This window comes from Kogia breviceps, chromosome 19 (assembly GCF_026419965.1).
Source record: "Kogia breviceps isolate mKogBre1 chromosome 19, mKogBre1 haplotype 1, whole genome shotgun sequence".
Taxonomy (NCBI): Eukaryota; Metazoa; Chordata; class Mammalia; order Artiodactyla; family Physeteridae; genus Kogia; species Kogia breviceps.
In genome coordinates, this window is record NC_081328.1 from 6,507,365 (window position 1) to 6,525,662 (window position 18,298).

The 18,298-nt window shown below is 50.9% G+C and overlaps 1 protein-coding gene across 2 annotated transcripts in view; it reads left to right on the forward strand.

The window, feature by feature from the left end:
* The first annotated feature begins 6,118 nt into the window (after positions 1-6,118).
* Positions 6,119-18,298, forward strand: part of GAS7 (growth arrest specific 7) — a 196,748-nt gene continuing 184,568 nt past the window's right edge. The window contains exon 1 of one of the 2 annotated variants that reach the window (XM_067022085.1): positions 6,119-6,399. In XM_067022085.1, the coding sequence (XP_066878186.1) occupies positions 6,217-6,399 (183 nt within the window). In that variant the 5' untranslated portion in view covers positions 6,119-6,216. The remainder of the gene's footprint in view (positions 6,400-18,298) is intronic. The other variant, XM_059048171.2, reaches the window with a different exon arrangement.

The window sequence follows — 18,298 nt, forward strand, 5'->3', positions numbered from 1 at the left end:
ACCACCGGGAAGTCCCCTTGGTGGTTCTTATACACACTGAAGTTTCAGAGGCTCTGGCTGCACCTCTGGCTCAGACTTCACACGGGAGAAGTGGGGCGAGGATGGATGGAGCTCTGAATGCTTTCTCTTCCTTGTAGGCCCGATGCCAGGTTTTTCCCAGACTCCAAGAGAACTGGACCCATTTATTTTTTTTCCAAAGTCATGATTTCAAAATGCTTATTTTCAGTACACTAACTTTCTTTTCCTTCCCAGTGTCTTCTTAAAGCTGATTCTCAAGAACACTGATTCCCAAGAAATGCACAAAACATCCACTACAATGCAGGAAGACAGTCTTAGAACCTCTAATTGTGTATAATATATATTTTAATATAACTTTAAAAATTTTAATCTTGTGTATTATAAGACACATTAGTTTAGTGGTTCATGTATTTAAGTTATAAATAATAGAAATACATATATTGGGGAGTTTTACTGATAGAGGTGCACAGTCAATAAAATTTGGACAACATCGCTCTAGAATCAAGATACTATATATTCTTTGAGGTCAGGGACTATATTATTTTCTTTAACAAAACTGTACTGAAGCATAGCATCCATACAGAAAAGTGCACAAGTAAGTATACAGCCTGGAGAATAGCCCTGTGTAACTCACACCCAGATCAAAAAGTAGATTATTACCAGGATCCCAGATCCCCGCCCTCAATACCCTTCCCTCAAATAACGACTCTCCCGACTTCTAGGAATTTCATATAAATGCAATCATGCTCTATGTACTCTTTAGTGGTTTTTTTGGCCAACATTACATCTGTGGGATTCACTTACCTGTAGCAATAGTTTGTTCATCCTCAAAGGGTAAAGTTTTCCATTGTATAACTATGTCATCATTTGATCCACTCTACTGTACATGGACACTGGGCCGTTTTCAGTTTGGGGCTCTTATGAATAGTGCTGCTGTGCACGTTGTATATGTCTTTCCATGAACATAAGAACACAGCTCTCAGTTGGCTCTATACCTAGGAGGGGAATGAATGAGTCATAAAGGATGCTCCCTGAAGCTGTGCTAAATATCACGTCTTCCAACGGGCTCCTCTCAGCGGTGCATGAGCACCCCATGTGCCTCAGAGCCTCATAATACCTGGTATTTTCTACTTTTTAATACTTACCACCTGGTGAGTGTATAGTGTTACTTCCTTTTGATTTTGATTTGCTTTTTTTTGATGATTAATGAAGTTGAGCACCTTTTAATGTTATTGGCCATTTGGATGTCTTCTTTTATGAAATGCCTGTTCAAGTCTTTTCCCTTTCCTCTACTGCGTCATCCATCGTTTTCTTCTTGATTGATAGGAACTCTTTATATACGCTCCATACTTATCTCTCTATCCCAGGCCCAACACACTGTCCATTTGATTGCACGGGCTTAACACCTCTTCAGGTTGTTGCTGAATAAACTGGCCCGTGGGTATGGAAGAGCATTCTTGTTTGTTTTTTTTGAATTTTTAAAATATTTATTTATTATTTATTTTGGCTGCTCCAGGTCTTAGTTGCGGCATGCAGACTTCTTAGCTGCGGCATGCATGTGGGATCTAGTTCCCCGACCAGGGATTGAACCTGGGTCCCCTGCATTGGGAGCACAGAGTCCTACCCACTGGACCACCAGGGAAGTCCCAGGGCATCCTTGTTGAATGAATGAGGCCTTTGCATATTTTTGTTTACTGTTTGGTTTATGTTAGCAGCTTTACTGAAGTATAATTTACATACCAAACAATTTACTTGTTTTAAGTGTACAAGTCAATGATTTCTGGAACTGTGCAGAACCATTACCACAGCCCAATTTTAGAACATTGTCATCAAACCTCCTGCCCCTTTGCTTACTCCCTATTTCCCACTTCCATCCTCAGGCAACTGCTAATCTCTTTACTGTCTCTATAGATTTGCCCTTTCTGGACATTTTATATAAATGCAATCGCACAACACTGGCTTCTTTCACTTGGCACGGTGGACGTCTTTGAGATGCATCCGAGTTGTAGCCTGTAGCAGGACTCCATTCCTCTTTGTGGCTGAGTCCACTGTATGCGTATACCACATCTCCTCTACTCATCAGCTGGTGGGCACTTGGATAATTTCCACTGTTTGGCTCTCAGAAAAAGTGCCGCGTGGATATTCGCTGCAAGTTTTTGTGTGGTTATTTGTCTTCATTTCTCTTACACAGATACCTAGGACTATTGCTGGGTCATACGGTAAAATTCATGTTTAATTCTTTAAGAAATTGAACCTCTTGTATTTCTCTGCCATCCATAGGCTGCTGGTGCAAGGGCATATGAGACCGTCTCGAGTAGAAAAGAAATATCCGCCAGCACATAGTTATCAAGTGCACAGTGTAGAGAGGAAGCTAAGAAAAAGGGAGTAAAGCCTGATCTTGGGAGTTTACAGTCTAATCCAGACGTTCTAACACATGTGTTTATAGAGTAACTTGGCAATATGGAAAATCTGAATCTGCACAAAGGTCCAAACTATCTGTGCAAAACGAACTGAGGAAGTACTGAATGCCTACTTTTTTTTTTTTTTTTTTTTTTTTTGCGGTACGCGGGCCTCTCACTGTTGTGGCCTCTCCCGTTGCGGAGCACAGGCTCCGGACGCGCAGGCGCAGCGGCCATGGCTCACGGGCCCAGCCGCTCCGAGGCACGTGGGACTCTCCCGGACCGGGGCACGAACCCGCACCCCCTGAAACGGCAGGCGGACTCCCAACCACTGCTCCACCAGGGAAGCCCATGAATGCCTATTTTTTGCAATCTTAGGCTTTAGGAAGGATAGACGGAAATTTAAAACAAACATGTTAACCCTCCCCTGAGTTACTAAGCATCTAATCAGTAATATAAGACTCAGTTATCAAAGAAGTTAAATAATTAGAGATTTAAATACAAGTTCAAGATAATAACAGAAGATGGGGGGAGGAAGGCAAGGAGGAAAATAGATAAGGGAGAAACTCATCTTTCCTTCAAGATCTTGTGAGAAAACTGAAACCCAGAGTGTGTTCCTTTAAAATTTTTGGCATTCCAAAGATGTAAGGGTTTCCACTTCTATTATTACCCTGGAAATCTTAGTTCAACAAGAAGTGTTGGATAATAAATAACCAGGACCATTGGGCTAGGTAGATAATAATGACTGCTAATATTTGAGTACTTCATGTGCCAGCCTTTGCTCTAAACAGTTTACATTTTTACTCATTCAATCCTCTTATTAAGTCTATGATAGAAAGACTACTATCATCTTCTAATGATGAGGAAAATGAGGCTCAAAGAGGTTAAGTACATTGCCCAAGGGCACACCGCTAGAAAATGGCAGAACTGAACTTTGGATATAGGGAGACCAGAGCCTATACATTTAACCACCTCAAGTCCTATAGTCCAGCTGTTGGATTCAGCCTCCAATCACAGATGGGGAAACAGACCCCAAGGTGTCAGGGGATTTATCTGAGATCAGCGACAGGAGTTCCACTGACTGCTAGTGCAGTCTTACTTCTATCAAGAGTGACATTGGGTATCACCAGAGAGCCCTTTAAGATGCTATTTGTGGATGAGCCACAATGCATTTTCTGACCCCAGCAGAGTGGACCAGAGGAAGCAGTGCTCCATGTAAAATAAGCCAGGCCTGACCTCTGCTGTTGACCAGCCATAAAATGGTGGGCAAGTCATGCCCTCTGAGCCCAGTTTTTCCACTTGTAAACTGGGGACAGTAACCACACCAGCTCATAGGACTACAGGAATAAAATGAGAGAACTGAAGAAGTTGACAGCCATGATCAATTTTGGTGCTGCAGAACTGTTTGGGGCCAGTCATTTGGAACTGAAGTGTATGGCATGCTGTGTCAGCTGAAATTTCACAAGTCCAGACTGGATCACAGGTTGTTTACAGGTACCCCAGAGGAGTCTGGATTGCAGGAAGGCTCTGGACCAGCCATCCTAACTTGAACTGGGCCATATCATCAGATATGAAACCTGAGGTCAGCCTGCACAAATGTCCCTGATATAGAGCATTTTAGTCCTGTTTAAGACTTTGATTAGGTCAGTTACTTTTCTAAAAAATTAATTAATTAATATATTTTTTATTTTATTTATTTTTGGCTGTGTTGGGTCTTCGTTGCTGTGCGGGGGCTTTCTCCAGCTTCTGTTGCGGTGTGAGGGTTTCTCATTGCGGTGGCTTCTCTTGTTGCGGAGCACGGGCTCTAGGCGTGCAGGCTTCAGTAGTTGTGGCACGTGGGCTCAGTAGTTGTGGATCGCGGGCTCCAGAGTGCAGGCTCAGTAGTTGTGGCGCATGGGCTTAGTTGCTCTGTGGCATGTGGGATCTTTCCGGACTGGGGCTTGAACCCATGTTCCCTGCGTTGGCAGGCGGATTCTTAACCACTGCACCACCAGGGAAGCCCAGGTCAGTTACTTTTAGTGACTCTTTTCTGTATCAAATTTTGCAGCTCTGCTCTGCTTTAAGGGACTCTTAGTGGTGACCGTGGTCAAGAGTTTGTTTCCCCATGATTGTAGACAAGCAAGGGTTTGTGAATTTGCAACTGATGGAATATGATAAACAATCTGCATTTGTCAACTTGCCCATGGCCAGAGGCCAGGCTGAGGCTGCTAGGGCAGATGGCTTAAATGCAGAACTTGGCTCAACAGTGATTCTCAAAGCTAGGGTGGGCCTGGGCATGAGCATTTAATGTTACTCAGGTGACTCTAATGAGAACCACTGATTCAAAGTGTGGAAAGAGATCTTAAGGCTCTCGTAGCCCAGCTGGGCTGGCTGAGAGATGAGGGTGGGGGAGGTATTGTGGAGGGCCTGAAACGCACAAGCTGAGAAGTCTCAGTTTAATGTAAAAGGTAATAGGGAGCCATGGAAGGTTACTGAGCAGGATGTAAGGGTAGGCAATTAGAAGTTTGCAGAGAGATTAAAGGGTTCGGCTATTTACAGTTTAGGAAATGGAATTTAAGTTTTCCTATAGAGTAGACGAACAAAGAAAGCTTTCTTTTACTTCTAGGCCATCAGTTCAAGGTCAGCTTCCTTCAGCACCCTGGTCCACTGGTACCAGCAGAGCAGGAGCCTGTTCCAAATGAATTTTGTAGGCACCTGGCGCATTGCGTGGAACGTGGCAGCCTCCCGCTAATGTCTGTTGACTGAGTAAATGAGTGTAGACTCCTCAGCCTGGCCCATCTCGATTTCAGGAGAGCTGGCACCCCGGGCCAGCCTCCCCTTTGCATGCACAAGCGACGGGGACTGCTCCTCTCACCTTCCCCTCTTCTCCTCGTATCCGTAATGATCTCCTTCCAATTCTACCAACTCGGATTCCGACTCCGTCTTCTCGCCGCTCGGTCCCTCTGGTGTAACCCGCTGCCACCTGGCTTCCCGGCTCAGGCGCCCTGCTTCAAATCTGTCTCTCACCCATTGTCCAGTTTCCGGTGAGTCAAGTTCAACCCCAGGTTCAAACCCTAGTGACGGCCACAAACACATTCCCTCACAGGCACCCCGGAGGAGACGCCCGCCCACCACCGGCCACGAGGCCTACAAAACGCGTAGCGAGGGGCGTTTCTATCCCCGCGGCTTTCGATGGTGGGGGTGTGAGCCGGGAGACCCCTCCCCATTGACCCGCCCGCTCGGCTAGGGAGCGCCCGGCCCTCAGCGGGCGTGGCCGCCCCGGCCCAGCCCCCGCCCAGTCCCGCCTCCTCGCTCCGAGAGAGCCCCCAGCAGGCTACCCGGCCGCCAGCCCCTTCTCCACGTCCGCCGCCACTCCCTCGCCGCGGAGCGGGGCCGAGGGGGATGCTCCGGGTCCCACCTCCGCGGGGAGCTGTGCATTTCCGCGCGCCAGGGCGGCCCCGGCTCTGGCCGGCCCTCGCGGCGGCCGCCCGCGTTCCGCGTCCCCGGGAAGTTGTCTCCGGAGCCCGCGGCGCCTGGGTCTCCTCCCCCTGAGCCCCGCCCCCCCCCGGCCCGAGCTGGGAGCCGCGAGCCGCCCGGCCCGGGGGCGTTGCCGCTCGCTCCGAAGCCAGCAAGTCTCAGCTTCCCTGCGCGGGGCGCGCGTCCCCCGCCTAGCCGGGGACCCCCGCGCACCCCCGAGACGGCGCGCGCCCAGAGCGCGGGAGCCCGGAGCGCCGGGCGCCTGGGACCCCGCGGAGCCGCTGCCCAGACTGCGGGGCTCGGCAGGGATGCAGGCTGCGCTGTGAGCCCGGGCGCCAAGGCCATGTCCGGCGCCCGCTGCCGGACCCTGTACCCCTTCTCCGGGGAGCGGCACGGCCAGGGGCTGCGCTTCGCCGCGGGCGAGCTCATCACGCTGCTGCAGGTCCCGGACGGCGGCTGGTGGGAAGGCGAGAAGGAGGACGGGCTCCGCGGCTGGTTCCCGGCGAGCTACGTGCAGTTGCTGGAGGTAAGGGGCGAGGGCCGGGGCTGGGAGACCGGCGCGCTCGCATACCTGTTGCCCGCGCCCGGGAGGCCGGAGCCGCCCCTGCGCGCCCGACCCAGAGCCGCGCGCTCCTGGGGGCGGCGGAGGCGGCGGGCGCCTCTCCGGGCGTGGGCAGCGCGGGGCTCGCCCTCCGAGCGCTCCCCGTGCCGGGCCTCCCGAGCACATCGTGGCCGCCCTGAGGAAGCGAGAACTTGTTGCCAGTGTGAGTTCGGGAGCTGGCGGGCGCGTTCCGGCGGTGGCCGGGGCCGCAGGAGGGTTGCGGCGTCCGGCGGTCCAGGGAAGACGCGCGGAGGACGGGGCTGGGAAAAGGGGTACCGCTTGGGCCCCGGAGCCCCGAGCCTGCCGACCCGTGGACGGTCGTGCTGCGGCGGGTCAGCTGCCCGGCCGCCTCCCGGCCGCCCACTTACTGGTCAGCTGAGCCTGGCTAGCCACCAGCCCGAGACCCGTCAGCAGGCTTGATCCAGGGGTGCCGCAGCCCCCGGCCAGCGCCCCGTCTCCTGGCCCAGCTCCCCGAGGCCAGGGTTCAGAGCCTGAAAAGTGCCTTGTCCTGGTGTTCTGGCCTGGCCCCGTGCTTCACAGGACCTGCTGAGCCAAGTCGGCTGGCTGTTTATTGTCTGGGTGACAGTTGGGAGGCCTCGATGTCCTCTCATCGCCGAGCTCATGGTCCTAGCCTGAGTGGGATTCTAAGTTCCTCAAGTCCTTTGGTGGCGTGTGGGGTGGGCTTTTACAGGTTGTTCCCTTTAGTGAAAGGCTGCCCGACCCCAAGATTGTTGTGAAGGCTGTGAGTAGACGGAAGTATCCTGGCAAAACTGTCCAAATCATAGAGGCTGAACTGATTAATAATTTACCCCCCCCCCCACTTCACAAAGAACAAAGTAGCAAATTTTGACTGAAAATGCTCTGTGCAACTCAAAAAAGACAGAAAGAAAGCTAGATAGTGGTGAAACGGTTATGGGTCAGTTTGCCTGAGAAATGTCCTGTGGCAACATTATCAAAATAGAGCCGGGCCTCTTAGAGGTGCGTGATGTTGCTTTCAGGTCCAGAGAACAAAATCCCTCCTACATGGGTTAGTAGCATGTGAGCAAAGTTGAGGCTGGAAGGAGCCTTCCAGGGCTGTCAGCTGAGTATATTCCAGCACCTTCGTGGTTCTGTCATTTGAGAGCCTGGCTGCCTAGGAGAGGTTCAGGTGTTCCTCAGCGTTCCTAGTTCCCTTCCTGAGATCCAGGTGTGGAAGTAAGCGAGTGATCTGCTTCTTACGAAGACCCGGAGCCTCCTTGTTTCTAGCCCAGCAGCCCTGGCAGAGACTCCTGTGGTAGAGTCCTCTGGTGGCCACGCTTTTCCAGGAAACACTGAAGTGGAAATTTGGCTGTTGGAAGTCTGGTGAGGAGTATCCCTGGCTGGACTCGGCCAGCTGTGTGTTGGGTGGGGGTGAGACTGGTGGGTTTGTGGGCTGTGTTAGCAAGAGTGAAGTGTCTTTGCTTTCTCTTCCCCGGGGGAAAGGGAGGGTGAATCAGAGCACCCAGCGGACAAGCAGAGTGACCAGCTAGGACAGCTGTGGGTGTGTCAGTCAGAGTTCATGGCATGTCCGTTGCCTAAGGTGCTTTCAGACAAGTGCCCATCGGTGTGAGTCGTACCCCTAGAGGGGCTTACGTTTGTTAAGCACCTACAAGGCACCAGGCACGGTCCATACGGTGTCACCAGTTCCCCGGACAGCCCTGGGAAGGGGGAGGTACTATCCGCATTTTACAGGCAGGCAAACTGAATATGAGACAGGTGAAGGCAGTTGGCCAGGGAGTAATGCTTGCGTAGTTGGTTAGCAGCTCAGCTGGCTGAATGCTACCCTCTGTGCCTATGTCTCTTTTAAACCCAAGATCCTTGGCCCAGCTGTACCAGAAGGCAAGTAAAGAAAGGGTCTGGATCCCTGTGGGAAAGGGCCAGTGCAGCTCCCGAGGTCCACCTGCCAGTGGCCACATCCATAAGGGAGGCAGGGATGCTGGGGCTCCAATGAGGGCAGCTGCTCCTTCCTACGTGGAGCATCTCCCCTGCGAAGCCTGGAGTGTGATTTCACTCAGAGCCAGCTTGTTTTCCCACAGGTGGAGACAGGAGTGGGCCTGAGCCCTGCGACTCTTTTCAGGGCCAAAGCAGACGCATCTTCCATGGGGAGGATCATACATCAGGCCCTTTTGTCTCTGGGAACCTCTTCCCTGAGCAGGCCAGACCTCAAGGCTGAGGCCGGGGAGGGATGGAGGAGGTGCAGGCAGGGTCCCTTGGAACGGGGTGACCCCCCAGAGACAGGCTGGGTTAGGGGAGAATGCAGAACTCCCGAGGGGGGTGCCAGCCAGGTGTTAGTGCAGAAGCCAGGAGGCCAGAGGAGGGCCCACTTACGAGAGGTGGTAAGCCTCTGCTAGTGGGCGCCTGGCACTGAGCTTGCTGGGGGCATGGAGTTCAGAAGGCCCGGGGAGCTGTTGCAGACACAAGTGCAGGCAGAAGGGGCTACACCAGACTCCTGCGGCAGGAGTGGGACGGTGGGTGCACAGCTGAGAATGGCACTGCCAGCATGACCCCCACCCCAGTGCACTGTTTGCTCTCTGGCGGAAAGAGTGACGTCAGGAAACCCCATCTCGGCAGGAGTGTGCTAAAGATTGAGGGCGGTGTGTGCAAAATGCACACGCCCCAAGGATTTCCTCCTTGTTCATATGAAAAAAGGGGAACTGAGAGGCCCTGGTTGGCAGGAAGCATACCCCGTGGCGGGGAGTTGGGAGCTAACTGAGAGGGCCCAAAGATCCACCCTGGTGGCCTGCCCCTGCGGAGAGGCCAGTTTGGTGGAGGTTCTGGTCCTGGTTCCTGGGGAAATCTCTTTGGTCAAGACCCCAAGGAAATGGGGTGACAGGGCAGAACATACTTGGCTTGCAGAGGGCGGCCTCCAGGAAAACCTCTGCCAAGCAGAGCTGGGGGAAGCCCTGGTGGGCAAGGACTGGCCACAAGGATCCTGCTATTCAGTGAGTAGGGCAGCCTTCCAGAGGGTGCCAGGTGGAGGGGAGCCAGCTCCTCCCAGAAAAGAGAGGAGGCCTAACGGATAAGACCCACAGCTGCCCAGGAGTTATCAAGGCCCTTAGATAAAAGCAGCTAGAAACATCTCTCTTGAGGGTCTGTTCAGCCATGAAGAGGTCAAGGAGCTGAGAGAGACATGGTGTCTAGAAGGAGCCGAGGTGATGCTCTTCCCTCGAACGAAGAGAAGAAATTAGGGCTCTGGAAGATACTGTAAGGCATCTGCAAAAATCCACCAGAGCTTTTGGGAAACAGTTCTGGAGGGTAATAAGATTGGAATGCATACACAACAGAGCTTTCCTTGACGGAGGTGCTGTTCTCAGAATCCACGATCTGGCTGCAAGGTCACTTGCAAGGTACTCAAGAGGTACTAACAGAATATGACACTGCCAGCTGAACTGCTCAGCTGTAGAGGGTCACCCTTACACCTCCTTCTCTTCACCTTCTGTTCTCCCATTTTGGGTTCAGGTGATTGTGCTGCAGGAGTTTACAAGGTGTGGCTGGGGCAGAGAGATGTGGGGCTGGGGAGGTGGGCTGTGCTGTGAATCATTAAGTGTGATAAAAAATATTTTATCCATTGCTATGTAACAAACCACCCCAAAACTCAGTGTGGCCAAAGAACCATTTGTTATTATCTCACACATTCCTGTGGGTTGGTGGGGCTTGGCCGGGCGCTTCCTCTGCTGGTCGATCTTGGTGTCTCTCACGCATTTGCAGTTAGGTGGTGGCCGCAGCTGGGGTCCTGGAGGCTCAGCTGGGCTGGAACCTCCAAAGTGTGTGTCTTCACTCGCACGCCTGGTGCCTTCCATATGGCCTTTTTCTCTGCGTGGTGTCATCCTCGGGTGCCTTTCTGCACGGCCTTTCTCTTCAGCAGGGCAGTTGGAGTGTTTTAACGTGCTGGCTTCTTCACACAAAAGTGCAAGTTGCCAGGTCTTCTTAAGGCTTAGGCTCAGAACTGGCGCATCACTTCTGCCACATTCCACGGGTAAAGTGAGTCGCAGTGTGGGAGAGAGGTGCATACAGGTGTGTATACACAGCGAGGCAAGCTTCATTGAGGGCTGTTTTGCAGACTAGCTACCTCAGAAGGGTAGGGAGGACACCTTGGGACAGATGATGCATTAGAGAGGAAGCAGCGCCAGGCCAGACCGTTGAGAGAGCGTCCGGGGGGTAGAACGAACAGATTTGGCCATTCTGCTAGGAGATTCTCCATCGCCATCCTTGGAGGATTTTGCTGTTTGTTGTTCGTTTTTGTTTTTAAAGACGCCAGGGATTTATTTATAGAGGCCACACAGTAAATGGTGCAGCTGATTTTGAAACTAGATTTTCCTGTCCCTGAAGCCTGGGTCTGTCCCCCGGGCCACTGACAAACCAGCCCAGCTTTTTCAGGTCGGGGCTATTTGGTGCTGGTTGTTAATGGACATGGTGCATCCGAGCTGCCTGACATCTAGTAGATGCTTGATACGTTATACAAATTGATTTTAATACAGGGCCTTTCTGTTACGTGGAAATTACCTAAAATGGGTGTGACCTTGTTCCTCACGCCCGTATTTTTAAAGGCGGTCGTCAGCTCTTTCACAAAAGGTATAATTAGGGCTGGGGGTTCGCGGAGCATGTAGCTGTGATCGAAAAGGTTAAGGGGCTTTCTGCCATCTTCACAAAGTCATCCTGCCCTTTGATTTGGGGGCTCTGGCCCGCGTTTGTGGCTCCTGTGCTGTATGAAACTCTACCTTTGGCCCGTACTCTGTCTGCCTCTAATCCGGAGGGGCGTCCCCCTCTGCACTGTTCTGTGCTGGTCTGGTCAACTGGCCACCCCTCAGGACTTCAAAGCAGTCGGCAGGGCTTGTTGGATTCTCTGGATTCGGGGCATCTTCACAAAAGTTCCCTTAGCAACAAGTCGGCAGGAATCCCTGACATCTGTTAACCGCCATGGGAATCCCTGCGGTCCGTCACCAGCTAGAAACATGAACGAGATGCTGACCCGCTTGTGCTCTTCCCAGCCTGAAAAAGCCCAGCTTTTATCTGACAGCCTGGTTGACCTCGTCTACGAGGACGGATGCTGGTCCCTACGTGGCTGGTGAAAGAAGAGGTTTGGTAAACCAGGAAGGCTTGGATACAAGTTAGGTGTCAGGATTTTTGTCGGGCCACTCCAGGGGACGGCGTTCTCCCAGCTTGCCCGCTTATTACTCCCAGCAGCCAGGTGGCACGTGACAAGCTTTCTAGCAGAATGTCAGCACGGGTCCCCGGGTCCTTAATTGCAAAATGAGTAGATTCCGCTCTTTCCTACAGTGGCAAGGCTTCTGGGTGGTGTTTGTCCCCGTGGAGAGAAGTAGAAATGGTGGCCAGCAGGTTGGCCTGGCTTGTCCTTTGGAGGACCAGAGCATGGGTGACATTGTGTAGGTTCAGTTGCGACAGGTGTGTGAATTGTGCCAGGTTCGTGTGGATTCCTCAGAGGACTCACCCACCTCCTCCGTCCACATTTAGTGTCCCTCCTGTCTTCCATCTGGTAAAGATCTGTTTTGTCAGGTTAACTTCCCGGTTCACTGTATTCCCCTCGGGTCTTGAGCTGGTCTCCAGACTCAGTCCCCAGGGACTTACATGTCCAAACTAAACTCTTAATCTCTCCCCTCCTTTCACTGCCTTCTCCCCGCACCCTCCAAACCCTTGTGCATGTCACCACCATCTCTCTACCGTGTCATCTGACTCTGCCCCCCTCTTACCTTTTCTCTCCTGTTCATTCGGGTGGCGAGCCTGGTCTGCTCTCCCTTAGAAACATTTCTCAAAGCCTTCTCCTTCTTCACCTGCATTGGCAAACTTTTTCTGTAAAGGGCCAGGAAACATTTTAGGCTCTGCAGGCCAAGAGGCACACTCGAGTTACAGCTGCTGCATCACTGCGATGTGTAGTGCGCCGCAGGCAGTGAGAAGCCGTGAGAGCGCCCATATGGTCTCTGTCACAGTCGCTCAGCTCTGCCCGCGGAGCACGAAACAGCTAGAGAGGAGCCCCAAACCAGCGGGTGTGGTTGTGTTCCAATAAAACTTTATTTAGGGACACTGAGGTTTGAATTTGTGCCATGCAGTACCCTTCTTTCGCTTTGTTTCCAGCCATTTAAAGATGGACAGGCCGTTCTTAGCTTATGGGCTGTGTGTAGTTTGCCAGTCCAACAGCCCCTGACTAAGTGCGGACGATGGGCTGTGAGCGCTGCTGGAGGTGAAGCGGTGAGAGGCATAGAAAAGACGCTTACCTTTTAGTTGGGGAGATGATAAACTAGCAAAAAAAAATAATATATATATATATGTGTATACTTTTAAAGTGGTATGGGGCCAATAAAACAGGGTACTGTGACAAATGAGGGGTGTGGGGTGCAGGAAGTGGGGGGTTCCAGAAACTGTCAGAGGAGGCTTCCCCAAGGAGGGTATGTGTGAGCCGAGACCTGAGTGACGCCCAGGAGCCAGCCTGATGTGAGGGTCTGGGGGCCGTGTGAGCACTTGCACTACAGATGCAGATAACCCTGAAGGAGGGGGCGTATGTTTGATAGATTTGAGAGAACCAGAATCTTCCAGAATGGTTAGAGAGCAGGGAGCGAGGCCGAGAGAGGTGGGGATGTGACAGAGAGGGAGGCAGGTAAGCTGGATAGTTGTCTCCACCCGCCCCCAGGTATGTAACTTGGTTTTTCTTTACGAACTTGTATTTTGAGTCACTATCCTGCATGGCGGAAGAAATGAACTGTCGAATAATTTGAGGTTGCTTGCCTTTCCCCAGGTTTGCATTTATGGTCTGCGTGGCTTAACTGCAAAAAGCATCATTCCAAGGGCCCAGCTGTTCCTCGATGTCCTTTACTTTTTTTTTTTTTCTTTGCGATACGTGGGCCCCTCACCGTTGTGGCCTCTCCCGCTGCGGAGCGCAGGCCCAGCGGCCATGGCTCACGGGCCCGGCCGCTCCGCGGCACGTGGGATCTTCCCGGACCGGGGCACGAACCCGCATCCCCTGCATCGGCAGTCGGACTCTCAACCACTGCGCCACCAGGGAAGCCCTCCTTGATGTCCTTTGGGCACCTGCTGAGCTGTGCTCCCCGCGTGGGTCTCTGTCTATCGATACTTTTGCCAGAGACAGTCTCCTGTCTGAAGGGTCCCTCCATCTGGAGCTCCCTTTCCTCCTTCTCAGCAGTTTTTGGGAGGACAAAATTGGAGTGTCATTCTCTGACACTGGCTGAAGCTTCTTTTGCCTCCAGTGGTGTGTTGGTAAATGTTTAACAATCAGCTTTGGCGGATGGAGGGTGGGAGGTGGAGTGAGAGAAGTTCTGATTTGTCGCGTTTGCCAATTTCTAGGGTGTAAGTACTCCTGCCATGGCTGATTTGAAGCTACCAGTGGCTTCTTTTAATTGAATACATTTGACAGGCCATCTTGTGTAAAGTTAAGGTATACAACGTGTTAATTTGATACATGTACATATTGTAATATGATAGCGATATTTAGCACCTCTGTCACATTCCCTAGTTCTCCTTTCTTTTTAGTGGTTGGTAGCTTTCGGTTTGATTGATGGCTTGGCGTGCTCTGATTTGTTTTGGAAAGCTCACCTGGGCTGTAGTGTGGAGGATGGACTTGAAGAGGGGAGGGAGGGAAGCAAGCAGCTGAGTTAGGAAGCTGGGAGCAGGCTGGTGGGAGTGGAGATGCTGAGAGAGAAGTGGATGGATTTGGAGTGTATTTTAAGGGGTTAAGTCGAAAGGACTTGCCGGTAGATTGACTGCGGAGGGCGAGGGGGCCTCACCTCTGCAGGTGAGTTGTGATGCGCTGTCCCTGTGGTATTGTCCTCCTCTGTGAATCGCCCGTTCCGCCACCAGAGACCTCTTCCTTTAAAAACTGAGGTAAAAGGCAAATAAAAATTGTGAAAAAGTTAATGTCCTTAATGCAGAAAGTTCTTTTATAAGTTATTTTTTAAAAAGCCAAAGAGGAACACATCAGTACAAGAACGGGCAATGAACTTGGATAGACACTTTATAATAAAAGATGCAACGTCATCAGCATATTCAGTCTCACTAGTAGTCAAAGAATTGCTCATTTTTTAAAAAGGTAGCTTTAATGAAAAGTGTCAAAATAAAAAAAGAGTGAGTATTGGCAAGGGTGTAGGAAAATTGCCCTGTGCTTCCTGGAGTGTAATTTGGCAATATACCTTAAAACCTTAACAGCGTACGTGCCCTCTGATCCAGCAATTCCACATCTAGAAATTTGGATTCAGAAAGCATCTGGTAGATAAGCTGTAAGCCTCAGAATACCCATTGCAGCCTGTTTCTAATAGAGCTCAATTGGCCACACCCTACCTGCCTACCGAGAGGAACTGGTTAAAATAAGATTCACCTGTTCTTCACACAAGGCCGGCCACGCAAAAGGGGCTCGGAAGAATTTTAAGAATAAAACATTTTTGTCAATGATGCTAAGTGTTTTCATGGAGTTAGCATGGTTCAGATTTCACCTTATGACAAGGCAAAAAGAGATCGTGTTTCCAAGAATGAATTGCTCTTTAAGAGCAGAGACTGTGTCCCATGCATCCTTCTGTGCAAAGAACAGGTTGAAGGAATACTTGCCTGGCCCAGGGCCACGTTCTTTTAGATATCCTTAGTAAAAGCAAATCTTTGTCTTTCAGGGGGTGAATTTGATTTTTTGGAAACAGCCAAAATTCATTTGGAGCCACGTCTGGTGTGTCTGTATGTGTGACTGTCTGTCTATCACCTTGTTGAGAAAAGGATGTAAAGCAGCTTACCAAAAAGCATACGGTATGGTAAGATAAAAGCATTACTATGTGGGGAGATCTGGGGAAAGGAGAAAAGATGATGGTTGGAGTGAAGTCTGAAGAGTGTAGAAGGTAACTGAGTTAAGTAGTGCTGTTTGGGATTTAAAAAGAGGCCCTATCCATCCTCAAGTCATGTTGTGTTTAAGCGGATCTCAATGGGGGAGTAACAGAGGTGCTCTGAAGATGGCAGTGTTGGGGGCTGACATGCTGTGTCAGTCAGGATGGGTTAGGAAATGCTGCCATAACAAACAGCCCCCAAATCTCAGTGCTTAGAAACAACATAGGTTTGCTTCTTTCTCATGCTGCAAGTCTGTTGCGAGTTGGTTTGGGGCTGCAAGACCGTCCAGGAGCCAAGATGAGGGAGCAACCACTGTAATCTTGCTGCTGATCAACAGCACATGGTTCTTAAAGCGTCTTCCCAGAAGTGACACATGGCATTTGTGCTCAGATCTCATTGATGAAAGCCCAGCCACGCCTAACTTCAAGTGGGTGGGGAAATGCAGTCCTGCCGTGTGCCCAGAAGGAGAGGAGTGGGCTGAATGGATGTGGACAGCTCTGGTGGCCACCAGGCGTGTCCTGACTCAGGGGGATGCCCCGTTTCCGTTCCAGTTCAATCTCAGTATTTTATGGCCGTGCCTAGAGTGGTGCTTCTCAAGCTGATTTTGGTGCCTCTAGAGCAAGGCTTCTGGATCTTGTTGGATGCAGATTCTGACTCTGTAGGTCTGGGGTGAGGCTTGGGACTCGGCATGTCTGATGAGCTCCCTTGGACTTCAGCCTCAGCAGGTGCCCATGGCTCCTGAGACCAGGATGAGCTCTTACTGTGCTTTCAAATGAGCTCCCCCTCCCACGAGCTCTCCTGGCATCTAGCCTGACGCTGGGCACACCAGTGATACTTGGCCTGATCCCAGACTTCCTGTGATTTTTTTTTTTTTTTCTTTGCGGTAAATACATCTGTCAACGTTTGGTTCAACAAAAGCAAATACTTATATTTGAGCACCTACTGTGTCGGCCAGGCTCTCCGCAAGTCTCAGGGGATAAGTCAAGACCTGGAGCCAAGGTCTTCTCTGGAGTGTGCCTGGGGGATGTGCCAGCCCCTCCGGGTGACTCTGGCAGGTGATTTCTCTGAGAAACTTCAGTTTCACACTTGTTCTGTTGGAATGAAAGCCCTTCCAGACATTTTGCATCCATTGTTCTCTCTCCAATGCCTTAATTCCTCCACCCTTCCCTCAGATGCACAGAGAACTCCCGGATTAGTCAACAAAGAAACTAATTAAGTTGTAAAAACTCTTTAGAGATGATATTTCAAAAATTCTACAGAAATGAGTCCTTGTCCTAATTTAATCATAACAGAGGCTCCTTATTGTAGCAGTGGTTCATGGAAGAGTGTCATTTGTTTTTGATTCACTATATAATGTAGAAATAGAAATAGGAAGTTGGAGGCCACTGTTCTCATTTAGCAAGTGTTTTATTGATAAATAGCTACAAGCCTTTGTGGTGTTTGGAGTGAAAAATAAAACTGTGTTGAGTTTTGGATAATCAAGGACATACTTCACACAAAATCTACTAATCTGGTACTCAGTCTAATATTTTCGTATTATAAAGAAGGTCCTGGATGCCTGGGGCCTCCCGCTTGGTGTGGGCACATAGGATCTACCTGTACAACATTACCACGTAGGACATTAAGGACAGCACTTCTCACGTATTAAGGTGCATGCAAATCACATAGGGTTCTTGTGAAAATGCAGATTTGGATTCAGTGAGTCTGGGGTGGGGCCTGAGACGCTGCATTGCCTAACTAGCTCCCAGGTGATGCTGATACTGCTGGCCTCTGAGCCACAATTTGAGTAGGAAAGCATTCGGGTACCCTAAGGGGTTTTAAAGTTTGCAAGTCATGATTAAATTCTGGAATTAGATTGGATTTAGTTTACTTCCTTTTTTCTTCATGGATTATGTGAGGCTACACAGGGTCATGGAAGGAACACAGGTTTTGGAATTAGACCTCATTTTGAGCCTGTTTAATCCGAGAAGAGAGGTATGGAGATGGTAAAAAGGTAGGATGGGGGAGGGTGGTAGCTGGTGTTCCTGTTTGCCCAGAGGTGTCCCTTGATCACAGTTAGGGGGTGGAGGTGGGGCTCAGGCATGTTTTACCGTGGCCAGATGAGGAAGAGAGGTTGGGGGCTGAGTGGTGAGTGACATGGGCATGGTAGTCGGCCCAGGGTCTTGACTGCAGTATGAACTTGATGGCAGAGAGAGAGCCCCGCGGTGGTCTTGCCAGATACCAACTGTGTTAGGAAAAACATGCAGTGGGGATGTGGCCACCACATCTCAAGGCAGTTTATCGCTTCCAAGGGGATGCTAGATGTATTGTGTGTTTTGGTTTGTGGGCTGGAATGTGAGCCCTGCGGCTACCACTGGTGTGAACTGCCTCTGACCGTGTTCAGAGATGGGGGCAGAACCTCCCCCCCACTGTGTGGGCTGCAGAGTGCAGGGCAAGAGGCTGGCAGCTCTGGGTTCAAATCCTGCCTCAGCAGCCCGTGCTGCCTGTGAGACCCTGGGCAAGTTGCAGAATCTTCCTAAGTTTCCTAGGGTTCCTCTGAGGGAAGCTGGCATCTTGTATACACTCTGTTAGTGGAGTTTACATCCCACATGTTCTAGGGATCATGCCAAGTTGAATGCTGAGAGCTGCTCGTTAACTGGGCTTCCATTGATGGGGTGCTGCTGGGTGAGAGAAACCTCTTTCCCTGGGCCCCTCTGAGATCGAGTACAAGGCTGCCTGGTTGCAGCGCCGTGGTCAGGGCTTTCTGGACTTCCCTGGCCGTCCAGTGGTTAAGACTCCGTGCTTCCAGTGCAAGGGGCATGGGTTCTATCCCTGGTTGGGGAACTAAAGATCCCATATGCCGTGTGGCACAGCCAAGAAAATTTAAAAAAAAAAAAAAAAAAAAAAGGCTTTCTGACGTATGGGTACAGATCACCTGAGCATCTTACTAAATGCAGATTTGGATTCTGAGGGTCTGGGGTGAGGCCTGAGAGCC